Raw genomic sequence first — 22659 nt, forward strand, 5'->3', positions numbered from 1 at the left:
CCAGGCTCATGGCAAAGAAGGTTTCTTCATCCTCCTTCCTGTGAGCATCAGGTTGGGCTGCATCCCTCTCGGTGGCTTGGAGAAGCCTCTGCTGAAATGAGTTGAGTGGATCTGGGGGCTGGTACCGCCGATGGCGCCTGGTGTGAAGTTGTTCCTCTTGGTTTCTCTCCACGGCCACATCCTGTTCAACAAGGTCCTCAGTGGTCACTTCCGTGAGGGTCTTAATAATCTCAGGTGGTCATAGATCCAGAGGTGCTTCCTTCATTTCATCATCTTCCAAGGCTACACCGGTGGTGGTCATACTTGTGGATGATGTAGAGGGTCTCACTGCACCGGTGGAGGCGGTGGTCTCACTTGTAAATGACGTAGAGAGTCTTGATGCACCGGTGGCGCCCACACTTGTGGATGATGTAAAGGGTCTGGCTGTAAAATTGCCACTTGTTGCCCTAGGCACAATAAATGGATCCAGCAAAGAAAGAATGTGGCAGAAGTGCCAAGGCTGCTGGCCTGAAGCTGCTGACCCAGACCTCTTCTTCTCTTTCTCTGCCCTTCTCTCTCTCTGTTACCTGTCCATGAGTCCTCTCCACTTCCTCCTAGTCTTCTTCTACATAGACATGAACATGATAAGCCAAACCATCACCTAGCATAACTATAGTTTTTAGATAGCTATCATGGACATGTCACCTACTATACACACAGACACACACATCTGACCAAATTATCAGAGTAGTATCTACCATTTCTATTTATCTGACATACACACTCACACTCTTTCAAACATGATTATTTGGGCAATATATCAGGGGTAGTAACTAGCATAATTTATATTACTATTTCTTTGACACACACACACAACCTTATTGGCTAGGTTAGCTATCTAGCCACATATAGCACAAGCTCACTACTAAACTGACTGGGCAATCCTACTATCGTGGACACTTGTCTCCAAGCAGAATTTTTTTGTGTTTATGTCACTGTAGCTGTCAGCAGTTGTGTCAAAAAGACACGGTTTTGAGGATACTGAACATGATTCTCTCCTCCATGTGTCCAACCGCATGCGACCGTCTGCAAAAGATACCTGCATCAGTATCGTTGCATAGCTGCGCAAAATGTTATGCAGCGTTGATGCAATTCATAATCGGTGTGTTCGAAGCGTTAAAGTTGTCCTCCTCCTCCTTATGTTGAAGCATGCGTCTCTCCGACCGCGCGCGCTTGTTTAGATTGGTCGCGAGTGAATTTGTGTGGAACGCGCAAGTCTGCCACTCATCTTTGAAAAGAAAAGTCTGTCAGTCAGTGATGGGCTACGATGACGATACATTATCAACATGGTATATATACACAAGACAATAACATTTACACATTTATTTTTATTGACACCATAAATCAGATAGAATACGCATTTTAGAGATGGGCTCAAACGAAAAAGTACTGACTTTTTCAATGATTCACCCCAGAGTCATATATTTAGTCTATATTGTATTGCCTCTGGTTCACCCTATGTAAAAATAAAAAATATCTCAAGGTTGTAATTGTATGTCACCAATAAATATTTGTAGCGTTTCATCGTCATCATTTGCAAGGATCACATGATAAGGAACGAAATGAGATGAGATGCTACAGGGACTATCTGACGTGTCCAACAAAATAATAAAACGAACAAGACCGAGTTAAATGTATTGTATAAGTGGATAGAGTTACTAAATGTGATACAATCTCATCAATATATGATGATACAAATGAAGTCAGACTTAATTCGCAAGCTTCTCACAGTGGACGTGAAATTATTCAACTGAATTTATGTTCAGCTCATGGTGTTTTAAGACAAGACTTCACTCCCTTCGTGTGTGTTGTGCGGCAATGCTGCCACTAGCCCTAGTATGGGACTCTTCTGGCGAGTTTTTGACGTGATTGTTTTAGATTAACGTCTACCTTAACTAGTTATGATTAATGCAGAATGGAAAATATTAACGCCTAAGTATTCTAAAAGTTAGGTCATATTTAATAGGTTAACAAGCTGAATCTTCCTAAATCGCCATGTTTAGCTCTCTGAACGGGCAACGAGGGGTAAGTCCAAGTAGCAGCAGCGTGATCAACTCCTTGATTCACCGAAATCTAACCACCACCACAACCGGACATGAGTGCAGTGTGTTTAATTTGACCACCAGTGAAGATGACGATGAGGTTATATTTGACAGTAAGTTGACAGACACCAGACATTTGTACAATTATGTTCATGCTAACTAGCTAGGCAGAATTGAGAAATCATGTGTGGGGCTGTGGGCGCAGTCGTCCTGTCAGCAAACCTCTCTGGACAGTTTTGGGGGCTGCTTTTGAACCACACCACCATCACATCACCATGGGGCTGATAGATAGCTACTACATCACAGCGGTGGCTACATCCCTCCTCAAATTTTTGACAAGTAACTAATTTAGCTATGACCAATCAGCTAAGTGAGAGATTCTTCTAGAATGTTGTTTATAGCCATGTCTTTCCTTTACTCCTATTGGTTGGTTGGCTTCATGACCATTTCTGCAGCCCTAAAAAGATAACCTTCTTCTGAGTCATAACCCTCTAGTGATGCAACCAGGTGCTAAAGGAGCTCCTTAAACTTGATCCTAAAAAAACATCTGGGTCAGACGGTTTAGACCCTTTCTTCTTTATAATCGCCAAGCCTATCTCTGACCTTTTTAACCTGTCTCTCCTCTCTGGGGAGGTTCCCATTGCTTGGAAGGCAGCCACGGTTCATCCTTTATTTAAAGGGGGAGATCAAGCTGATCCTAGCTGTTATAGGCCTATTTCTATTTTGCCCTATTTATCAAAAGTGTTGGAAAAACTTGTCAATAATCAACTGACTGGCTTTCTTGATGTCTATAGTATTCTCTCTGGTATGCAATCTGGTTTCCGCTCAGGTTATGGATGTGTCACTGCAACCTTAAAGGTCCTCAATAATGTCACCATTGCCCTTGATTCTAAGCAATGTTGTGCTGCTATTTGTATTGACTTGGCCAAAGCTTTTGATACGGTAGACTATTCCATTCTTGTGGGCCGGCTAAGGAGCATTGGTGTCTCTGAGGGGTCTTTGGCCTGGTTTGCTAACTACCTCGCTCAAAGAGTGCAGTGTATAAAGTCAGAAAATCAGCTGCCTCAGCCACTGCCTGTCACCAAGGGACTACCCCAAGGCTCGATCCTAGGCCCCACACGCTTCTCAATTTACATCAACAACATAGCTCAGGCAGGTGGAAGCTCTCTCATTCATTTATATACAGATGATAGTCTTATACTCAGCTGGCCCTTTTCCGGATGTTGTGTTAAACGCTCTACAACAAAGCTTTCTTAGTGTCCAACAAGCTTCCTCTGCCCTTAACCGTGTTCTGAACACCTCCAAAACAAAGGTCATGTGGTTTGGTAAGAAGAATGCCCCTCTCCCCACAGGTGTGATTACTACCTCAGAGGGTTTAAAGCTTGAGGTAGTCACCTCATACATGTACTTGGGAGTATGGCTAGACGTTACACTGTCTTTCTCTCAGCACAAATCAAAGCTGCAGGCTAAAGTTGAAACCAAGTCTAGATTTCTCTATCGTAATCGCTCCTCTTTCACCCCAGCTGCCAAACTAACCCTGATTCAGATGATCGTCCTACCCATGCTAGATTACGGAGACGTAATTTATAGATCGGCAGGAAAGGGTGCTCTCGAGCGGCTAGATGTTGTTTACCATTCGGCCATCAGATTTGCCACCAATGCTCCTTATAGGACACATCACTGCACTCTATACTCTTCTGTAAACTGGTCATCTCTGTATACCCATCGCAAGACCCACTGGTTGATGCTTATTTATAAAAGCCTCTTAGGCCTCACTCCCCCCTATCTGAGATACCTGCTGCAGCCCTCATTCTCCACATACAACACCCGTTCTGCCAGTCACATTCTGTTAAAGGTCCCCAAAGCACACACATCCCTGGGTTGGTCGTCTTTTCAATTCACTGCTGCTAGCGACTGGAACGTGATGCAACAAACACTCTAACTGGACAGTTTTATCTCATTCTCTTCATTCAAAGACCCAATCATGGACACTCTTACTGACAGTTGTGGCTGCTTTGCGTGATGTATTGTTGTCTCTACCTTCTTGCCCTTTGTGCTGTTGTCTCTGCCCAATAATGTTTGTATCAAATCAGATTTTATTTGTCACATGCAGATGTTAACGCGAGTGTAGCGAAATACTTTTCCCTTTGGTTCCGACTTATCATATATACATATGCTATGACTAATGTAAGGTATGTAAACACTATTAAAGTGGCATTATTTAAAGTGGCATTGTTTAAAGTGACTAGTGATCATTTGTTAAAGTGGCCAGTGATTGGGTCTCCATATAGGTAGCAGCCTCTCTGACACAACACTCCGAGTGTCCTCACCTCCTCCCTGTAGGCTGTCTCGTTGTTGCTGGTAATCAAGCCCACTACTGTTGTGTCATCTGCAAACGTGATGATTGAGTTGGAGGCGTGCATGGCCACGCAGTCGTGGGTGAACAGGTTGTACAGTAGGGGGCTGAGCACGCACCCTTGTGGGGTGTTGAGGGTCAGCGAGGTGGAGATGTTGTTTCCTACCTTCACCACCCGGTGGCGGCCTGTCAGAAAGTCCAGGACCCAATTGCACAGGGCGGGGTTGAGGCCCAGGGCCTTCAGCTTGATGATGAGCTTAGAGGGTACTATGGTGTTGAATGCTGAGCTGTAGTCAATGAATAGCATTCTTACATAGGTATTCCTCTTGTCCAGATGGGATAGGGCAGTGTGCAGTGTCATGGCGATTGCATCGTCTGTGGACCTGTTAGGGCGGTATGTAAACTGAAGAGAGTCTTGGGTGGCCGGTAAGGTGGAGGTAATATGATACTTGACTAGTCTCTCAAAGCACTTCATGATGACAGAAGTGAGTGCTACGGGGCGGTAGTCATTTAGTTAATTTATCTTTGCCTTCTTGGGTACAGGAACAATGGTGGCCATCTTGAAGCATGTGGGGACAACAGACTGGGTTAGGGAGCGACTGAATATGTCCGTAAACACACCAGCTAGCTGGTCTGCGCATGCTCTGAGGACACGGCTAGGGATGCTGTCTGGGCCAGCAGCCTTGCGAGGTTTAACACGTTTAAATGTTTTACTCACATTGGCCACGGAGAAGGAGGGGGGGGGGCGCATTTCTTGCTAGCGGGCGGCGATGGTGGCACTGTATTATCCTCAAAGCAGGCAAAGAAGGTGTTTAGTTTGTCTGGAAGCGGGATGTGTGTGATGTGGCTGGTTCTTTTTGTAGTCCGTGATTTCCTGTAGACCCTGCCACATACGTCTCGTGTCTGAGCCTTTGAATTGCGACTCCACTTTGTCCCTGTACTGACATTTCGCTTGTTTGATTGCCTTGCGGAGAGAATAACTACACTGTTTATATTCAGCCATATTCCCAGACCTATTTCCATGGTTAAATGTGGTTTTTCACGCTTTCAGTTTTGAGCGAATGCTGCCATCCATCCACAGTTTCTAGTTAGGGTAGGTTTTAATAGTCACAGTGGGTACAACATCTCCAATGCACTTCCTTATAAATTCACTCACAGAGCCAGCGAATAGGTCAATGTTATTCTGTGAGGCTTACCGGAACATATCCCAGTCCGCGTGATCAAAACAATCTTGAAGCATGGATTCCGATTGGTCAGACCAGCGTTGAATGGTTCTAGTCACTGGACATCCTGTTTGAGTTTCTGCCTATTGTGGCAGACCTGGGGGTTTGGTCAAGACGTTTACACAGATCAGACACGGACAGAGTAGGATTAGCTCGGTTTCAAGGGTGTTTATTTAAATAATAAATCAAAAGAAAAGGATAGGTCTCCCCCATGAGACCCTGTCTGGGATACCGTCTTCTGGGCTCCGGGTCTTGCTGTATCCTGTCGGGCACAAAAACTGAACTCCCTCCTTTTAGCTCGGGCACCGTCTCCAACTATACGGAAGTCACCTTTCTTCCCCCAGTCCCTCTCCTTGTGTGCTGCCCTTCTGGCAGCTTTATGGGACTCGTACAGCTGGTGAGCAATAAGCCCTTGATTACCCACAAACCACAATCAGCCTCGACGAGTCTCCCCCTGGTGGTTGACCTGCTGTACGCCACACTATACATTAAGATGGTTGGAGCAAGATGGCATCGTGGTCGGATTTGCTGAAGGGTCGGTGGGGGAGGGCTTTGTATGCATCGCAAAAGTTAGAGTAGCAGTGGTCGAGTGTATTACCCCTGCGCGTAGTGTAATCAATATGCTGATAGAATTTAGGAATCCTTGTTCTCAAATTTGATTTCTTAAAATACCCAGCTACAATAAATTCAGCCTCAGGATTAGAGGTCGACAGATTATGATTTTTCAACACCGATACCGATTATTGGAGGACCAAAACAAAGCCGATACCGATTAATCAGCCGATTTTAAAATATATATTTTAAAAAAAACGTTGTTTTATTTATTTATTTGTAATAATGACAATTACAACAATACTGAATGAACACTTTTAACTTAATACATAAATACTATCAATTTAGCCTCAAATAAATAATGAAACATGTTCAATTTGGTTTAAATAATGCAAAAACAAAGTGTTGGAGAAGAAAGTAAAAGTGCAATATGTGCCATGTAAAAAAGCTAACGTTTAAGTTCCTTGCTCAGAACATATGAAAGCTGGTGGTTCCTTTTAACATGAGTCTTCAATATTCCCAGGTAAGAAGTTTTAGGTTGTAGTTATTATAGGAATTATAGGACTATTTCTCTCTATACAATTTGTATTTCATATACCTTTGACTATTGGATGTTCTTATAGGCACTTTAGTATTGCCGGTGTAACAGTATAGCTTCCGTCCCTCTCCTTGCTCCTACCTGGGCTCGAACCAGGAACACATCGACAACAGCCACCCTCGAAGCAGCGTTACCCATGCAGAGCAAGGGGAACAAACACTCCCAAGTCTCAGAGCGAGTGACGTTTGAAACGATATTAGCACGCACCAGGCTAACTAGCTAGCCATTTTACATCGGTTACACCAGCCTAATCTCGGGGCTTGAAGTCATAAACAGCGCAATGCTTGAAGAATTGCGAAGAGCTGCTGGGAAAACGCACGAATGTGCTGTTTGAATTAATGCTTACGAGCCTGCTGCTGCCTACCATCGCTCAGTCAGACTGCTCTATCAAATATCAAATCAGACTTAATTATAACATAATAACACACAGAAATACGAGCCTTAGGTCATTAATATGGTGGAATCCGGAAACTATCATTTCGAAAACGAAATGTTTATTATTTCAGTGAAATACGGTACCATTACGTATTTTATCTAACGGGTGGCATCCCTAAGTCTAAATGTTCCTGTTACATTGCACAACCTTCAGTGTTCCCCCGTTAACCCCCGTTCCTAGGCCGTCATTGAAAATAAGAACGTGTTCTTAATCTGACTTGCCTAGTTAAATAAAAATATATAAATAAAATAAAAATCGGCAAATCGGTGGCCAAAAATACAGATTGTTATGAAAACTTGAAATCGGTGTCTGCATGAGGGGAATGTACACAGCTGTGACGATAACTGACGAGAATTCTCTTGGAAGGTAATATGGCCGGCATTTGATTGTGAGGAATTCTAGGTCGGGTGAGCAGAAGGACCTGAGTTCCTGTATGTTGTTATGATTACACCATGAGTCGTTAATCATGAAGCATACACCCCCGCCTTTCCTCTTCCCACAGAGGTGTTTATCTCTGTCGGTGCGGTGCATGGAGAAGCCCGGTGACTGAACCGATTCCGACAACATAACCCGAGAGCCATTTTTCCGTGAAACAGAGAATGTTACTATCTCTGATGTCTCTCTGGAAGGCAACCCTTGCTCGAATTTCGTCTACCTTGTTGTCAAGAGACTAGACATTGGCGAGTAGTATACTCGGGAGCGGTGGGCTGCCCCTTCTGCGGCACCGTTGTCTTGGGTCGGCTTCTGGGATTAGATCCATTAACCTGGGTGATGGTCCAAACAGAGGATCCGCTTCGGGAAAGTCGTATTCCTGGTCGTAATGTTGGTAAGTTGACGTCACACTTATATTCAATAGTTTTTCCCGGCTGTATGTAATAAGGCTTAATATTTCCTGGGGTAACAATGTAAGAAATAATTCATTAAAAAAATAAAAATACTGCATAGTTTCCTAAGGACTCAAAGTGAGGTGACCATCTCTGTCGGCGCCATCTTGTTGGACAAGATACCTTGTTTTGTGCTGCGACCATGTTGTGCTGCTGCTGTGTTGTTTCTACCATGTTGTTGTCATGTTGTGTTGCTACCATGCTGTGTTGTCATGTGTTGCTGCCATGCTATGTTGTCTTAGTTCTCTCTTTATGTAGTGTTGTTGTCTCTCTTGCCGTGATGTGTGTGTGTTGTCCTATTTTTATTGAATTTATTTATATTTTTACTCTCAGCCCCCGTCCCCGCAGGAGGCCTTTTTGGTAGGCCGTCATTGTGAATAAGAATTTGCTCTTAACTGACTTGCCTACTTAAATAAAGGTTAAGGTTAAAAATTAAAAAACAGTGGACATGTTTCCCATTACAGTTCAGTACTAGATACTGATGGCAGACAGTCAATTCAACATCAAGGATATGACATACAGTACCAGTCAAAAGTTAGGACACACCTAATCATTCAAGGGTTTTTCTTTATTTTTACTATTTTCTACATTGTAGAATACTAGTGAAGACATCAAAACTATGAAATAACACAGATGGAATCATGTAGTAACCAAACAAGTGTTGCTGCATCAGATGACCTGGCCTCCACAAATCACCCGACCTCATCCCAATTGAGATGGTTTGGGATGAGTTGGACCGCAGAGTGAAAGAAAAGCAGCCAACAAGTGCTCAACATTTGTGGGAACTCCTTCAAGACTGTTGGAAAAGCATTACAGGTGGAGCTGGATGAGAGAATACCAAGAGTGTGCAAAGCTGTCATCAAGGCAAAGGGTGGCAAATCTCATAAAATATATTTTGATTTGTTTAACACTTCTGGTTACTACATGATTCCCTATGTGTTATTTCATAGTTTGATGTCTTCGCTATTACACTGCGTGCACAATAATTAGGCAAATTGTATTCCTCGGGATGAATTTTATTGTTGAACAAACAATGCTCTCAGTCAATCCAAAATGTTATTGAACCTCAAACCTGAATGTTTAACAAAGGAAAAGTGAGTTTTGTCTTTCTCAGGGAAATATATGTGTGCACAATTATTAGGCAACTATTAGTGCACAATTATTAGGCAACTAAATTACAAAAATAATTTCTCTCAACTCACTTGTTTATTCTCAATTTTTAGAGTAAGTGTAACAGATAAGTAACACAAAATGACAATTATATAACATTTTTGGCCTTTCAAAGATATTCAGTGACCAATATAGAGACCTTTATTTTCAATAACTGCCATGAGCCTTCCATCCATGGAGTCTCAGTTTCTTGATCTGTTCACGATCAAATTTCGCTGAAGCAGCAACCACAGCCTCCCAAATGCTGTTCAAAAAGGTGTATTGTCTTCCATCACTGTAAATCTCACGTTTGAGAAGGGCCCACAAGTTCTCAATAGGATTTAAGTCAGGTGAGGAAGGGGGCCAGGTCATTATTTAGGCATCTTTGAGGCCCTTGCTGGCTAGCCAAGCAGTGGAGTACTTGGATGCATTTGATGGAGCATTATCCTGCATAAAGATCATGGCCTTCTAGAATGCTGAGGACTTCTTCCTGTACCACTGTTTGACGAAAGAATCTTCCAGAAACTGGCAGTAGGTTTGGGAGTTGAGTTTCAGTCCATCTTCAACCCGAAAAGGTCCAACTACCTCATCCTCAATGATAGCAGCCCATACCAGTACCCCTCCTTCACCTTGCTGGCACCTGACTCAGTGGTGCCCTGTGTCCATTACTGATTCCGCCACGGGCCCATCCATTTGGTCCATCAAGAGTCACTTTCATTTCATCTGTCCATAAAACCTTTGAAAAATCTTTCTTTGCCCAATCTTGACGATTCAACTTGTGAATCTTATTCAGTGGTGGTCTTGTTTCAGTCTTCTTGACCTTGGCCATGTCTCTGAGCACTTGACACCTTGTACTTCTGAACACTCCAGGTAGGTTGCAGTTCTGGAATACAGTGGCACTGGAGGATAATGGGTTCCTGGTAGTTTGACGTTTAATTCTTCTCAAGTCTTTTGCAGTTAATTTGCGCCTTTTCTTCCCCATGCGTTTTTTTTGCACCCCAGTTGACTATTCGCAACAAAACGTTTGAATGTCCGGTGGTCACACCTCAATAGTTTAGCTATTTAAAGAGTGTCGCATCCGTCTGAAAGGCATTTTACATTTTTGGTTCTTCAGTGTCAGTTAAATTTCTTTTTTGGCCCATTTTACCTGAGGTAATGAGGCTGCCTAATAATTATGCACACCTTGATATAAGGTGTTATTCACTTTCGCCACACCCTCCCTCATTACACAAATACATATCACCTGAAAATGATTCAATCCAATAAGCATTCAAGTTTATATGGTTTGGAGTTCGAAAATGTGAATAGAAACAATGATACGATCAGAATACTCACTTTCCTAATAATTGTGCATGCAGTGTATTCTACAATGTAGAAAATAGTCAAATAAAGAAAAACCCTTGAATGAGTAGGTGTTCTAAAACTTGACTGGTACTGTACATAAACTGTTGCCAAATCCAATGAGTACAGTATAAACCAACAGTCAGCATACACAAATATGAGAGTACATTACATACTGTTTTTGGCATGTTTCTCACACCACTTCTTCCCTTATATTTTCCTCCATGTTAGCGACCTTGGGTGGAGGGACCTGTGTGTACTGTTGTAGACAGATAAGCCTTACCACTGAGCACACCCCAGCATGCATAAACATGATGGGCTGGCTGACTTTGAAGTGGTTAGGTTAATCTTGCATTAGTGTTGAAGCTTTTCATATTGAGCTAATATCACACATACCGTTAGACAAAATGGACCTAGGGGAGAAAGAAATTGCAGCGTTAATTGCCAAAGTTATTGCCGAAGGTAAGATACATTTTCTCTTTCAACTGTTAACTATAAATCTTATTTTCTTCATAAAGCGGTACTAAAGTAATCACACACGTTGGTGATTATTTGTTATGCAATGTTGGCTGTCTGGCTACAGGAAGTTTTGGAGGGGACTGTTCGCCATTGAGACACACAACTTAGCTTTTTTCCATTTATTACATAATCGATAATCTTGTTACAAACACGTACCACTCACTTCTGTCCTTTTTCTCATTCTCCTCTATGTAAACACAGCGTCCGACTCCGATAACAACTGTGAGGTTCTGATAACTGGCAAGCAGTACCTGTCCATCCAGGAGTTTGCCTCAGCCATCCCCAACCACCTTCTGCTTGGGTCCCTGCTGGAACACCTGTGCTTTGTCTACGAGAGCGACCCGACCCGCTCACGTATGCTGTTCAAAGGTAAAGAGGATCAGCTAAACTCTTTCTCGGTCAATAGAACATTAACATTCTCTGGTTGTTGTGTAGAGGGAGGTTAGGAAATGATTATTTTAAAACATCACTGACTTCTGTAAAAATGATTTTTTGTGTGAAAAATCATAGAAGAAAAAAAGAGAACTTGTGAACAACAAACACTACAGTGAATAACTTCCTGTTCTTTGCCGTCCTCTACAGTCATTGGTCAGCGTTTAGCAGCGATGAACCTCCTCTCCCCATTGGCCATCAGTGATGAGTTCAGCACAGTCAGACTCCAACACAACAGAGCATTCATTGAACTACTGGATGCTGCCAGCACCTCTCTGTTCCCACAGGTAACACTTGATGTGGCCATTTAGTGATAATGTAATGCGGGACATGCATGGTCAAGTTTCTTGTTTATCATTGATGTTCATTCACTGACCATTTATTTTATTTTTTTCCTGACATTTCAGGGTCAAAGATTATGTAATACAGACAGCCAGAGCCTTACACTAAGGTAAGATTAGTACAGAAAAAAAATGGCACTTGTCTTTTGCTACAAGCGTTGACTTTGCCGACAAATACTTTGTGGAGGGAAAATGTACTTGATACGATTGTGATATGTTGTTGTCTCACCTAGCTATCTTAAGATTAATGCACTAATTGTAAGTTGCTCTGGATAAGAGCGTCTGCTAAATGACTAAAATGTAAAAATAAATGAAATGTACTGCTGTGTACGTTGCGTTGTGAGAGGATCTTGAGGATCTGTCTCTTTGCTTATTATCCTCCTCTCACCGTAGACCAACAGAGGGTCTGTTCCAGGCACAGACATCTCGCTACCTCAGCGAGTTTGAAGAGCTCTCTAGACTTGGAAAAGGATCCTATGGCAAAGTCTTTAAGGTACTGTCTAGTCAAAATAAAAATGATACCAATGCATTAATATAACCTACAGAGGAATAATTTCTCCCTCTTCGTTTTGGTCATGTGCTTTCCAGGTAACAAACAAGCTGGATGGCCAGAAGTATGCTGTGAAGAAAATTCTCATCAAGAATGTTTCACGGGAAGACTGCATGAAGGTATGTTATATACACACAATTCATTTAAAATGTATTGAGTTTTAATGATCCAAAAATGCAGTATACTTCAGTGCAGTATTCGATAACGGGCACAACTGAGTTTGTCATTGAGTATTTTCCGGTCTTTGTTTCAGGTTCTCAGAGAAGTGAAAGTGTTATCCAGTCTTCAGCACGTCAATGTAGTGGGCTACCACACTGCCTGGATGGAGCATGTCGCACCTGCTTTTATCAGTGACTTCCGTTACTTCTCTCCTCTGACGTGTTTGAAATTCAAATGATTTAATTTATTCATAGCTAACCTCTCATTATTGTTGTTTTTTCATTTACATTTGAATTTCTCTATTTCAGACCCTGCATCAACACTCCCAGCACCGGAAACGCCTGCGCTGCCAGAACGGTACCATTATTATCTCATATAACTGAATTACAAGACCAGTTGTGATTGAATATCATATTAGATTCTGAAACGTGTATTTTCTCACAGCACTGAGGAGAGTACCGGCAGTAGCAACAGCTCCTCAATAGTCTTTGAGAGCTCAGATCACTCGAAGGAGCCAGTGGCCATTGCAAAAGAACCAGAGATCCTCCGGGTGAAAGCCCTGGCCCCTAAAGAGAAGAGCACGCAGGCGGTGTGTCCTAAAACCATGCGCCACACCCATGTCTCAGAGAACTTTGTCCCCTGTGTGTTCCTGGGACGGCGTGGCCTGACACCGGACGGTTGCCCTGTGGTCAGCTGGGATGGCTCGGCCCTGTCAGAGGAGGCCTCAGGAACCAGGAACAGGATGGAGCCGAACAACAACTCCTACATCGATGTGGGGAGCGAGGAATGGGACACGAAATGCCCCACCAAGGAGGTATTGATACTGTGTAACCTGTATAATGTTGCACAGTAGGGCCTCTTATCCTGTTGTTTTAACACAATCCTCTAACCTTCCAACTCTGACATCTACAAATGTCCCCTGTATATACACTACCACTCAAAAGTTTTAGAACACCTACTCATTCAAGGGTTTTTCTTTATTTTTACTATTTTCTACATTGCAGAATAATAGTGAAGACATCAAAACTATGAAATAACACATAGGGAATCATGTAGTAACCAAAAAAGTGTTAAACAAATCAAAATATATTTTATATTTGAGATTCTTCAAAGTAGCCACCCTTTGCCTTTATGAAAGCTTTGCACACTCTTGGCATTCTCTCAATCAGTTTCAACAGGTAATGCTTTTCCAACAGTGTTGAAGGACTTCCCACATATGCTGAGCATAACATATCACTCTGCGGTCCGACTCATCCCAAACCATCTCAATTGGGTTGAGGTTGGGGGATTGTGGAGGGCAGGTCATCTGATGCAGCACTCCATCACTCTCCTTCTTGGTCAAATAGCCCTTACACAGCTTGGAGGTGTTTTGGGTTGTTGTCCTGATGAAAAACAAATGATAGTCCCACTAAGCCGAAACCAGATGGGATGGCGTATCGCTGAAGAATTCTGTGGTAGCCATGCTGGTTAAGTGTGCCTTGAGTTCTAAATAAATTACAGACAGTGTCACCAGAAAAGCACCACCACCCCTCCTCCTACATGCTTTATGGTGGAAAATACACATGCGGAGATCATCCGCTCACCCACCCTGCGTCTCAAGAACCAAAAATCTCAAATTTGGACTCATCAGACCAAAGGACAAATTTCTACCAGTCTGTCCATTGCTCGTGTTTCTTGGCCCAAGCAAGTCTTCTTCTTCTTATTGGTGTCCTTTAGTAGTGTTTTTTAGAGGTCGACCGATTCATCGGAATGGCTGATTTAATTAGGGCCGATTTCAAGTTTTCATAACAATCGGCATTTTTGGCCACCAATTTGCCGATATTTTTAATTTTGTAAATTTTTTTATAAACCTTTTATTTAACTAGGCAAGTCAGTTAAAGAACACATTCTTATTTTCAATGACTGCCTAGGAACGGTGGGTTAACTGCCTTGTTCAGGGGCAGAACAACAGATTTTTACCTTGTCAGCTTGGGGATGCAACCTTACGTTAACTAGCCCAACGCTCTAACCACCTGCTTTACGTTGCCAAGGTAAGTTGCTAGCTAGCATTAAACTTATCTTATAAAAAAACAATCAATCATAAACACTAGTTAACTACACATGGTTGATGATATTACTAGTTTATCTAGCCTGTCCTGCTTTGCATATAATCGATGTGATGCGCATTCGCGAAAAAGGACTGTCTTTGCTCCGACATGTACCTAACCATAAACATCAATGTCTTTCTTAAAATCAATACACAAGTATATATTTTTAAACCTGCATATTTAGTTAATATTGCCTGCTAACATGAATTTCTTTTAACTAGGGAAAATGTGTCACTTCTCTTGCAAACAGAGTCAGGGTATATGCAGCAGTTTGTGCCGCCTGGCTTGTTGCGAACTGTGAAGACTATTTCTTCCTAACAAAGATAGCAGACTTTGCCAAACGGGGATGATTTAACAAAAGCGCATTTGCGAAAAAAAGCACAATCGTTGCACGACTGTACCTAACCATAAACATCAATGCCTTTCTTAAAATCAATACACAGAAGTATATATTTTTAAACCTGCATATTTAGCTAAAAGAAATCCAGGTTAGCAGGCAATATTAACCAGGTGAAATTGTGTCAGTTCTCTTGCGTTCGTTGCACGCAGAATGAGGGTATACAGAATCTGGCTCGTTGCGAACTAATTTGCCAGAATTTTACGGAACTATGAAATAACATTGTAGGTTGTGCGATGTAACAGGAATATTTAGACTTATGGATGCCACCCGTTAGATAAAATACGGAACGGTTCCATATGTCACTGAAAGAATAATGTTTTCGAGATGATAGTTTCCGGATTTTACCATATTAATGACCTAAGGTTTATTATATTATAGTTAAGTCTATGATTTGATATTTGATTGAGCGGTGGTAGGCAGCAGCAGGCTCGTAATAGTCAAAGGTATATGGTTTAGAGAGAGATAGTCGACGCGTCATAATTCCTGTAATAACTTGCGGCTGAACTTGAAAGGGGTTCCTTCGTTATTTTACCATTCATGTCTTCCATAGAGAATGTCTTGATCTACTTCAAATAAGGTCTGTGTTTTGTGCTTAAACCGCCTCTGCGTTTTGATACCCGTGTAAATCTCACTAGGTAACGTTTGTCAACATGTTTTCATAAATCCACTCTACAAAAAAAATTATCTTCGCTTATATTGATCAGAGTTATATCCTATGGATATCTACACAGTTATAAAATTGGCAAGGTGGTGTAAGCCTAAACCAAACACAGACCTTATTTTAAGTTAATCTAAAAATATCCTATGGAATAAATGAAGGAACCGCTTTTCAGATTTTGCTAGAAGGTGTCATGGGAATTATGACTCGCACTTGGTAGTCAATTCTTACCATGCCCATTATTAAAATAGGATTTCCTGCATATAGAAATTACAGTTTTTGTTTTCAGCATTCATCACAGGTAACTTAAACTCTATTTTTATTATTCAAACAGTTGAGAGTATTTGTCTCCTAAGCAGACTCTTCAGTATCGTTGTCACTTCAGAGCTGTGTGTGTGTGTGTGTGTGTGTGTGTGTGTGTGTGTGTGTATACATACATACATATACATGCATATAAAAAAAAACATAATAATAAAATCGGACGATTAATCGGTACCGGCTTTTTGGGTCCTCCAATAATCGATATCGGCGTTGAAAAATCATAATCGTTCGACCTCGTGTTTTTTTGTTGTTGCAGCAATTCGACCATGAAGTCCTGATTCACACAGTCTCCTCTGAACAGTTGATGTTGAGATGTGTCTGTTACTTGAACTCTGAAGCATTTATTTGGGCTGCAATTTCTGAGGCTGGTAACCCTAATGAACTTATCCTCTGCAGCAGAGGTAACTTTGGGTCTTCCATTCTTGTGAGAGCCAGTTTCATCATAGCGCTTGATGGTTTTTGCGACTGCACTTTCTTGAAATGTTCCATATTGACTGACCTTCATGTCTTAAACTGTCGTTTCTCTTTGCTTATTTGAGCTGTTCTTGACATTTACATTTACGTCATTTAGCAGACGCTCTTATCCAGAGCGACTTACAAATTGGTGCATTCACCTTATGATATCCAGTGGAACAACCACTTTACAATAGTACATCTATATCTTTTTTTGGGGGGGGGTAGAAGGATTACTTTATCCTATCCCATGTATTCCTTAAAGAGGTAGGGTTTCAGGTGTCTCCGGAAGGTGGTGATTGACTCCGCTGTCCTGGCGTCGTGAGGGAGCTTGTTCCACCATTGGGGTGCCAGAGCAGCGAACAGTTTTGACTGTGCTTCCGCAGAGGTAGGGAGGCGAGCAGGCCAGAGGTGGATGAACGCAGTGCCCTTCTTTGGGTGTAGGGACTGATCAGAGCCTGAAGGTACGGAGGTGCCGTTCCCCTCACAGCTCCGTAGGCAAGCACCATGGTCTTGTAGCAGATGCGAGCTTCAACTGGAAGCCAGTGGAGTGTGCGGAGGAGCGGGGTGACGTGCGAGAACTTGGGAAGGTTGAACATAATATGGACTTGGTCTTTTACCAAATAGGGCTATTTTCTGTATACCAACCCTACCTTATCACAACTCAACTGATTGGCTCAAACGCATTAAGAAGGAAAGAAATTCCACAAATTAACTTTTAACAAGGCACACCTGTTAATTTAAATGCATTCCAGGTGACTATCTCATGAAGCTGGTTGAGAGAATGCCAAGAGTGTGCAAAGCTGTCATTAAGGCAAAGGGTGGCTATTTGAAGAATCTGAAATGTAGAATATTTTTTTATTTGTTTAACACTTTTTTTGGTTACTATGTGATTCCATATGTGTTATTTCATAGTTTTGTTGTCTTCACTATTATTCTACAATGTAGGAAATAATAAAATTAAAGAAAAACCCTTGAATGAGTAGGTGTTCTAAAACTTTTGACTGGTAGTATATAGATTCTCTTTTTGTCAAACTCTGATTTTACTGGACACTATTTTATGGCTACCTCAGGTGCAGTTCCACCTCATGCTGTATATTCAGATGCAGTTGTGTGAACGTTCACTCAAAGACTGGATCTCAGAGAGAACCACCGAACACATCTCACAAAGTGAGCATATATAACTTGCACAATAAGATGCACCCCTTTGTTCCTTTCACTCTTCATTCAACATTATCAATGTTTTGATTATGTTTATATTATGCAGAATTTGTTAATGAGTATGTTTTGGCTTTTGTTTTATAGATCCTTACGGGTCTGTGGACACGAAACAAACCCTTAGCATTCTACATAAAATACTTGAAGGAGTGGAATACATTCACTCTAGAAGTATCATGCACAGAGATCTGAAGGTATGTTCTTTACAAGTGTATATTATTTAATTTCACAAGAATAGAAGTGCACCATCAAATGGTGTGGTGGCTAATTTCTGCATTACCAAATGAGGAGAGTTAAACTTCACACACCCGTCAGAGTTATACTTAAACTACATCTTTAATAATTAAGAGCTTTTGCAAAAGCACTTTGACTTTCAATGATGCGCTATCTCTAATGAACCATTGAAAAGTGACTACAGAAAAGTACAAATATCTTTTATTGCCAAGATACACGCCTTTCAACGTACATGACGAACCACAGATATATAGAATGGGTCACAAGGTTAAGTTTTGTATGAAAGATATCTATAAAACATAGCAGGCAGCAACTGCTGTGTCAACAGTTTATTGTATAGACCAGTGTCTGGTCCTCCTACTCCAAACTGGAACTGTCTCTCCCTGGTACGGTATAGAACAGAACCATTAGCTCATGTTCTCTGGAATGCTCTTTAGGCGTTATTATCAAAATACATCGTAAATCTCCTCTGTCAGTGCTATCTCATAGAGGCCCATCCTCAGTAAAACACACACACAACACACACATATGTAGACAATGTTCCATTCTGTCCTCTTCCCTTTCTGATATTCTGCATAGCACCAGGGACATGTAAAAGACAAGTCTGACCTCTCCCCTCTCTGGGCCCAAAGTGACTGAGCCCCAGCTAAGGGAAAAGTGCAACTGAAAGACATCAGAGTCAAAAGGGAACATTCTAATGACAAGTATCTCACATAAGCATATTATGCTAATAAAACATCTTAATTATCTATGTTACCCAACTAATTCTGATTCATCCGCCACACAGTAGCCTCGGAACAGCCAATTCCAGCGCTGTACTCTGTCAGTGCTGATGCTGTTTCTGAAGAATTGGCAAGTTTGGAAACGTCACCATTCTTCATCGCTGGTGACGTCGATATTGATTAGATATTGGTGACGATCCGTATGTTCTATTAAACTTAGGCCTATCCTACCTGAGCTATATTATGTTAATAATAATAACTTGATTTGTAAAGTGCTTTTTAAACATGATGCATCATTTCTGCAGATGATATTTAAAACTTTTTGAGGGGCCAAATAAAGGGTCTGATACCCGCGGTCAGGGTATCAGACCCTGTGACTGATAACACACTGGCAGATATTTAGGCTAGAAAAATGACAAACATGTTTTTAAACACTTACCTGTCTTTTGAAGTGTAGAAAAAAACAGTACAGTATTTCCAAATCTGAACAGGTTCGTTGACAGGGTGAGATTTTAAAAATGTGATAATACTAGACATCTCCTTTAACTATTGCTTCATTAATTTTAAACTGCATATCATCAAATTTGAGTTGCACCCCCTTTTGCCCTTAGAAAAGCCTAAATTCATCAGGGCATGGACTCTAAAAGTTGTCGAAAGCGTTCCACATGGGGTTTGGCCCATGTTGACTCCAATGCTTCCCACAGTTGTGTCAAGTTGGCTGAATGTCCTTTGGGTAGTGGACCTTTCTTGATACACTTGGGAAACTGTTGCACTTCTTGACACACTCAAACCGGTGTGCCTGGCACCTGCTACCACATCCCGTTCAAAGGCACTTGAATCTTTTGTCTTGCCCATTCACCCTCTGAATGGTACAAATACACAATCCATGTCTCAATTCTCTCAAGCAAGGCTTAAAAAAATCCTTCTTTAACCTTTCCCCTCCCCTTCATCTACACTGATTGAAGTGGATTTAACAGGTGACATCAATAAGGGATCATAGCTTTCAACTGAATTAGTTTGGTCAGTCTGTCATGGAAAGAGCATGTGTTCCTAATGTTTTGTACACTCCGTGTATAATTAGGGGTTAAGGCATGGTTTGTTACTAATATCACCCATTTGAAATGACATTTTAAAAAAGTTGAACAATTACCTAAAGCATTAATGTGGACTAGTGGTAATGACAAAATAGAATTGTGCATTTTAGAGTAGAATCCTTCTTTTAGAATCTCCTATAGCATTATGACCTCACACTCACCATAAAAATATATGTAAATGTTTTACATTTTGTATGCTTTTTGTTTTATAGCCCAGGAATATTTTCCTGCATGGACTTGACTGCCATGTGAGGATTGGAGACTTTGGACTGGCTTGCAGGGATATAATAATAGATGACGATGCAAAGCCAACCTCCACCTCACAGAACACCGGTGAGAAACGGATTTAATAAATTTTTCTAATGTGTCTATCACCACAAGCTCAGTGGTTGTAACAGTTGTTACTATGTATGTATGTATATATATATATGTATATATATATGTGTATATATATATATGTATGTATATATGTGTATATATATGTATGTGTATATATATGTATGTGTATATATATATGTATGTGTATATATATATATGTGTATATATGTGTATATATATATATATGTGTATATATGTGTATATATGTATATATATGTATATGTATATGTATATATATGTATATGTATATATATATGTATATGTATATATATATGTATATGTATATATATAAGCTCTTTATATATATATATATAATTATATTTATATATTTATATATATATATATATATATACACGTGTGTGTGTGTGTAAACATTCAACATCTCAAATATAGTGTATCAAAGTGGACACGTGTAGGTATTGGTGTAATTCCTGAAATCGCCAGTAGATGGGGCTATGGCTCTGTGCATCCAAATCCCTTTCGGTTCTGGTACTGTGTATTTTTGACACTGCTTGTAATCTTTCTGCAGGTTCCTCACACACCACTGGAGTGGGGACATTTGTTTATGCTGCACCTGAACAACTGGAGGGCTCCCACTATGATTCAAAGGTAAATCATCTCCATCATTTCAGAAATATTTGACACACCAAAGTTACTTGGCACAATTAGTGTGTTTTCTACATAAAACAAACATATATAGAATTATTATAAGGATAATATTACATTTGTATTTATAAACCAATTGATACACAGTAAATCAATATATAAAACATATTTACACATCAAGGACAACAACCACCCGAGCCACTGCCTGTTCACCCCGCTATCATCCAGAAGGTGAGGTCAGTACAGGTGCATCAAAGCTGGGACCGAGAGACTGAAAAACAGCTTTTATCTTAAGGCCATCAGACTGTTAAATAGCCATCACTAACACATAGAGGCTGCTGCCTACATACATAGACTTGAAATCACTGGCCACTAATAAATGGAACACTAGTCACTTTAATAATGTTTACATATCTTGCATTACTCATCTCATATGTATATACTGTATCCTATACTATTCTACTGTATCTTATTCTATGCCGCTCTGCCATTGCTCGTCCATATATTTATATATTCTTAATTCCATTAATTTACTTTGATTTGTGTGTTGGGTATATGTTGTGTAATTGTTAGATATTACTGCACTTTCAGAGCAAGAAGCACAAGCATTTTGCTACACATTTTGCAATAACATCTGCTAAACATGTGTATGTGACTGATTTGATTTGGATCACTATGCCTTTTCTTCTGGCCTGCAGTCAGACATGTACAGTATAGGAGTGATGGCCCTGGAGCTGTTCCAGCCCTTTGGGACAGAGATGGAGCGCGTGCGTACACTAGGAGACCTCCGTGAGGGGAAGGTCCCAGACTCCTTCTCCCAGTGCTGGCCTCTACTGGCCAAGTACATCACACTGCTGACCAGCAGAGACCCCTCTCTACGACCCAGCGCCACACAGCTGCTGCAGAGCGAGCTGTTCAGCAGCAAAGACATGGTATGAACAGGCTGGCTGGCAATGAGACTACCATTTTGATATATGTGCTTGATGTACTTGTTGAATTTCAGCTTGCCATATTTACGCTGCTATTGATCAAGTTCAAACAGACATGAGCCAAATGCTGGTAGCATTGCTTGGCTATAAATATTTGACCTAGGTCACTTTGACACTGCAACCAGGTTCAAACTACTAAAAGTAAATATCAGGAGAAGAGTGTTAAACATTTATCACAGATCAAACATCTCCAATGGGCCTCTTCTCTTTCTAGGTTATCCATGGCTTGCAGAGAAGGGTTGAAGAGCAGGAAGAGGAGATAGTTCGACTCAGGAGACAGATCAGTCAGCTACAGACTCAGAGCACGCAACAAGCATCCCATCCAACCGACAAGACCTGACGTCAACCACCTCTGCCCATCTTCAAACCTAATATATTCAAACCCTTTACCATACCACATGAATAATTTGGTGCAAATAAGAGCATTTATTGTATTAAATACGGAGCATTGTATTAGTCTAGTTGAAGTCCAAATGATTTAACCCATTGGGTTTTTCTGTAGTTAGCCTATACCGGGCGGCTCACTGAGTGTCATGTCGGAGGCAAGCGCTCAACCACCGGTGAATTTTAAATCTCGAGCCGCTCTTTAGAACGTAGTTAGCCTAGCAGCTAGCTAGCCGTGTTTCCCATAGATAAACCTGTGAATGCTAAAATGGTTCGGCGTTAAAGTCTCAGGTTTATCAAGGAACAATACATAAACACCACATGTATTGTTTTACCACCGAAAAGGCCAGCTACCCTTTACCGTACCACATGAATAATTTGGTGCAAATGGTTGAATGTGTGTGTGGATGTAACAGTGTGCCATTATTTAACGTTTTAAAACGGTACAATAAATCTTATTTAATTTACTCATCTGTCTCTTTGCAGACTGAATA

General features: G+C 41.1%; 1 protein-coding gene across 4 annotated transcripts; it reads left to right on the top strand.

Moving 5' to 3' along the window:
* The first annotated feature begins 1815 nt into the window (after window positions 1-1815).
* eif2ak1 (eukaryotic translation initiation factor 2-alpha kinase 1) lies at window positions 1816-22632 on the top strand. Of its 4 annotated transcripts, XR_006771125.1 has the most exons (16): window positions 1816-2194; window positions 11341-11508; window positions 11722-11858; window positions 11979-12022; window positions 12306-12405; window positions 12501-12581; window positions 12716-12812; window positions 12930-12978; window positions 13066-13435; window positions 17614-17710; window positions 17846-17952; window positions 20021-20141; window positions 20716-20795; window positions 20974-21023; window positions 21491-21724; window positions 21996-22234. XR_006771125.1 is itself a non-coding variant. In XM_045724367.1 (15 exons), the coding sequence occupies exons 1-14, from the start codon at window positions 2035-2037 to the stop codon at window positions 21025-21027; spliced, it is 1665 nt and encodes a 554-aa protein (XP_045580323.1). In that variant the 5' UTR covers window positions 1816-2034; the 3' UTR covers window position 21028; window positions 21491-21724. The 4 variants fall into 4 exon arrangements, 3 of the variants coding, with proteins under 3 accessions (XP_045580323.1, XP_014064499.2, XP_014064506.2); XM_045724367.1 differs by lacking the exon at window positions 21996-22234 and having other exon boundaries at window positions 20974-21028; XM_014209024.2 differs by lacking the exon at window positions 20974-21023 and having other exon boundaries at window positions 1822-2194; window positions 21996-22632.
* Window positions 22633-22659: the final 27 nt, after the last annotated feature.

Source organism: Salmo salar, chromosome ssa01 (assembly GCF_905237065.1).
Source record: "Salmo salar chromosome ssa01, Ssal_v3.1, whole genome shotgun sequence".
NCBI classification, from domain to species: domain Eukaryota; kingdom Metazoa; phylum Chordata; class Actinopteri; order Salmoniformes; family Salmonidae; genus Salmo; species Salmo salar.

Excerpts from the sequence above, each read along its gene's own strand:
- eif2ak1 (XM_014209024.2), top strand. The coding sequence starts at position 2,035 with ATGTTTAGCTCTCTGAACGGGCAACGAGGGGTAAGTCCAAGTAGCAGC. Across the intron at positions 12,813-12,929 it reads TGTCGCACCTGCTTTTATCA|ACCCTGCATCAACACTCCCA; the intron begins GTGACTTCCGTT and ends TCTCTATTTCAG. Across the intron at positions 13,436-17,613 it reads CGAAATGCCCCACCAAGGAG|GTGCAGTTCCACCTCATGCT; the intron begins GTATTGATACTG and ends TGGCTACCTCAG.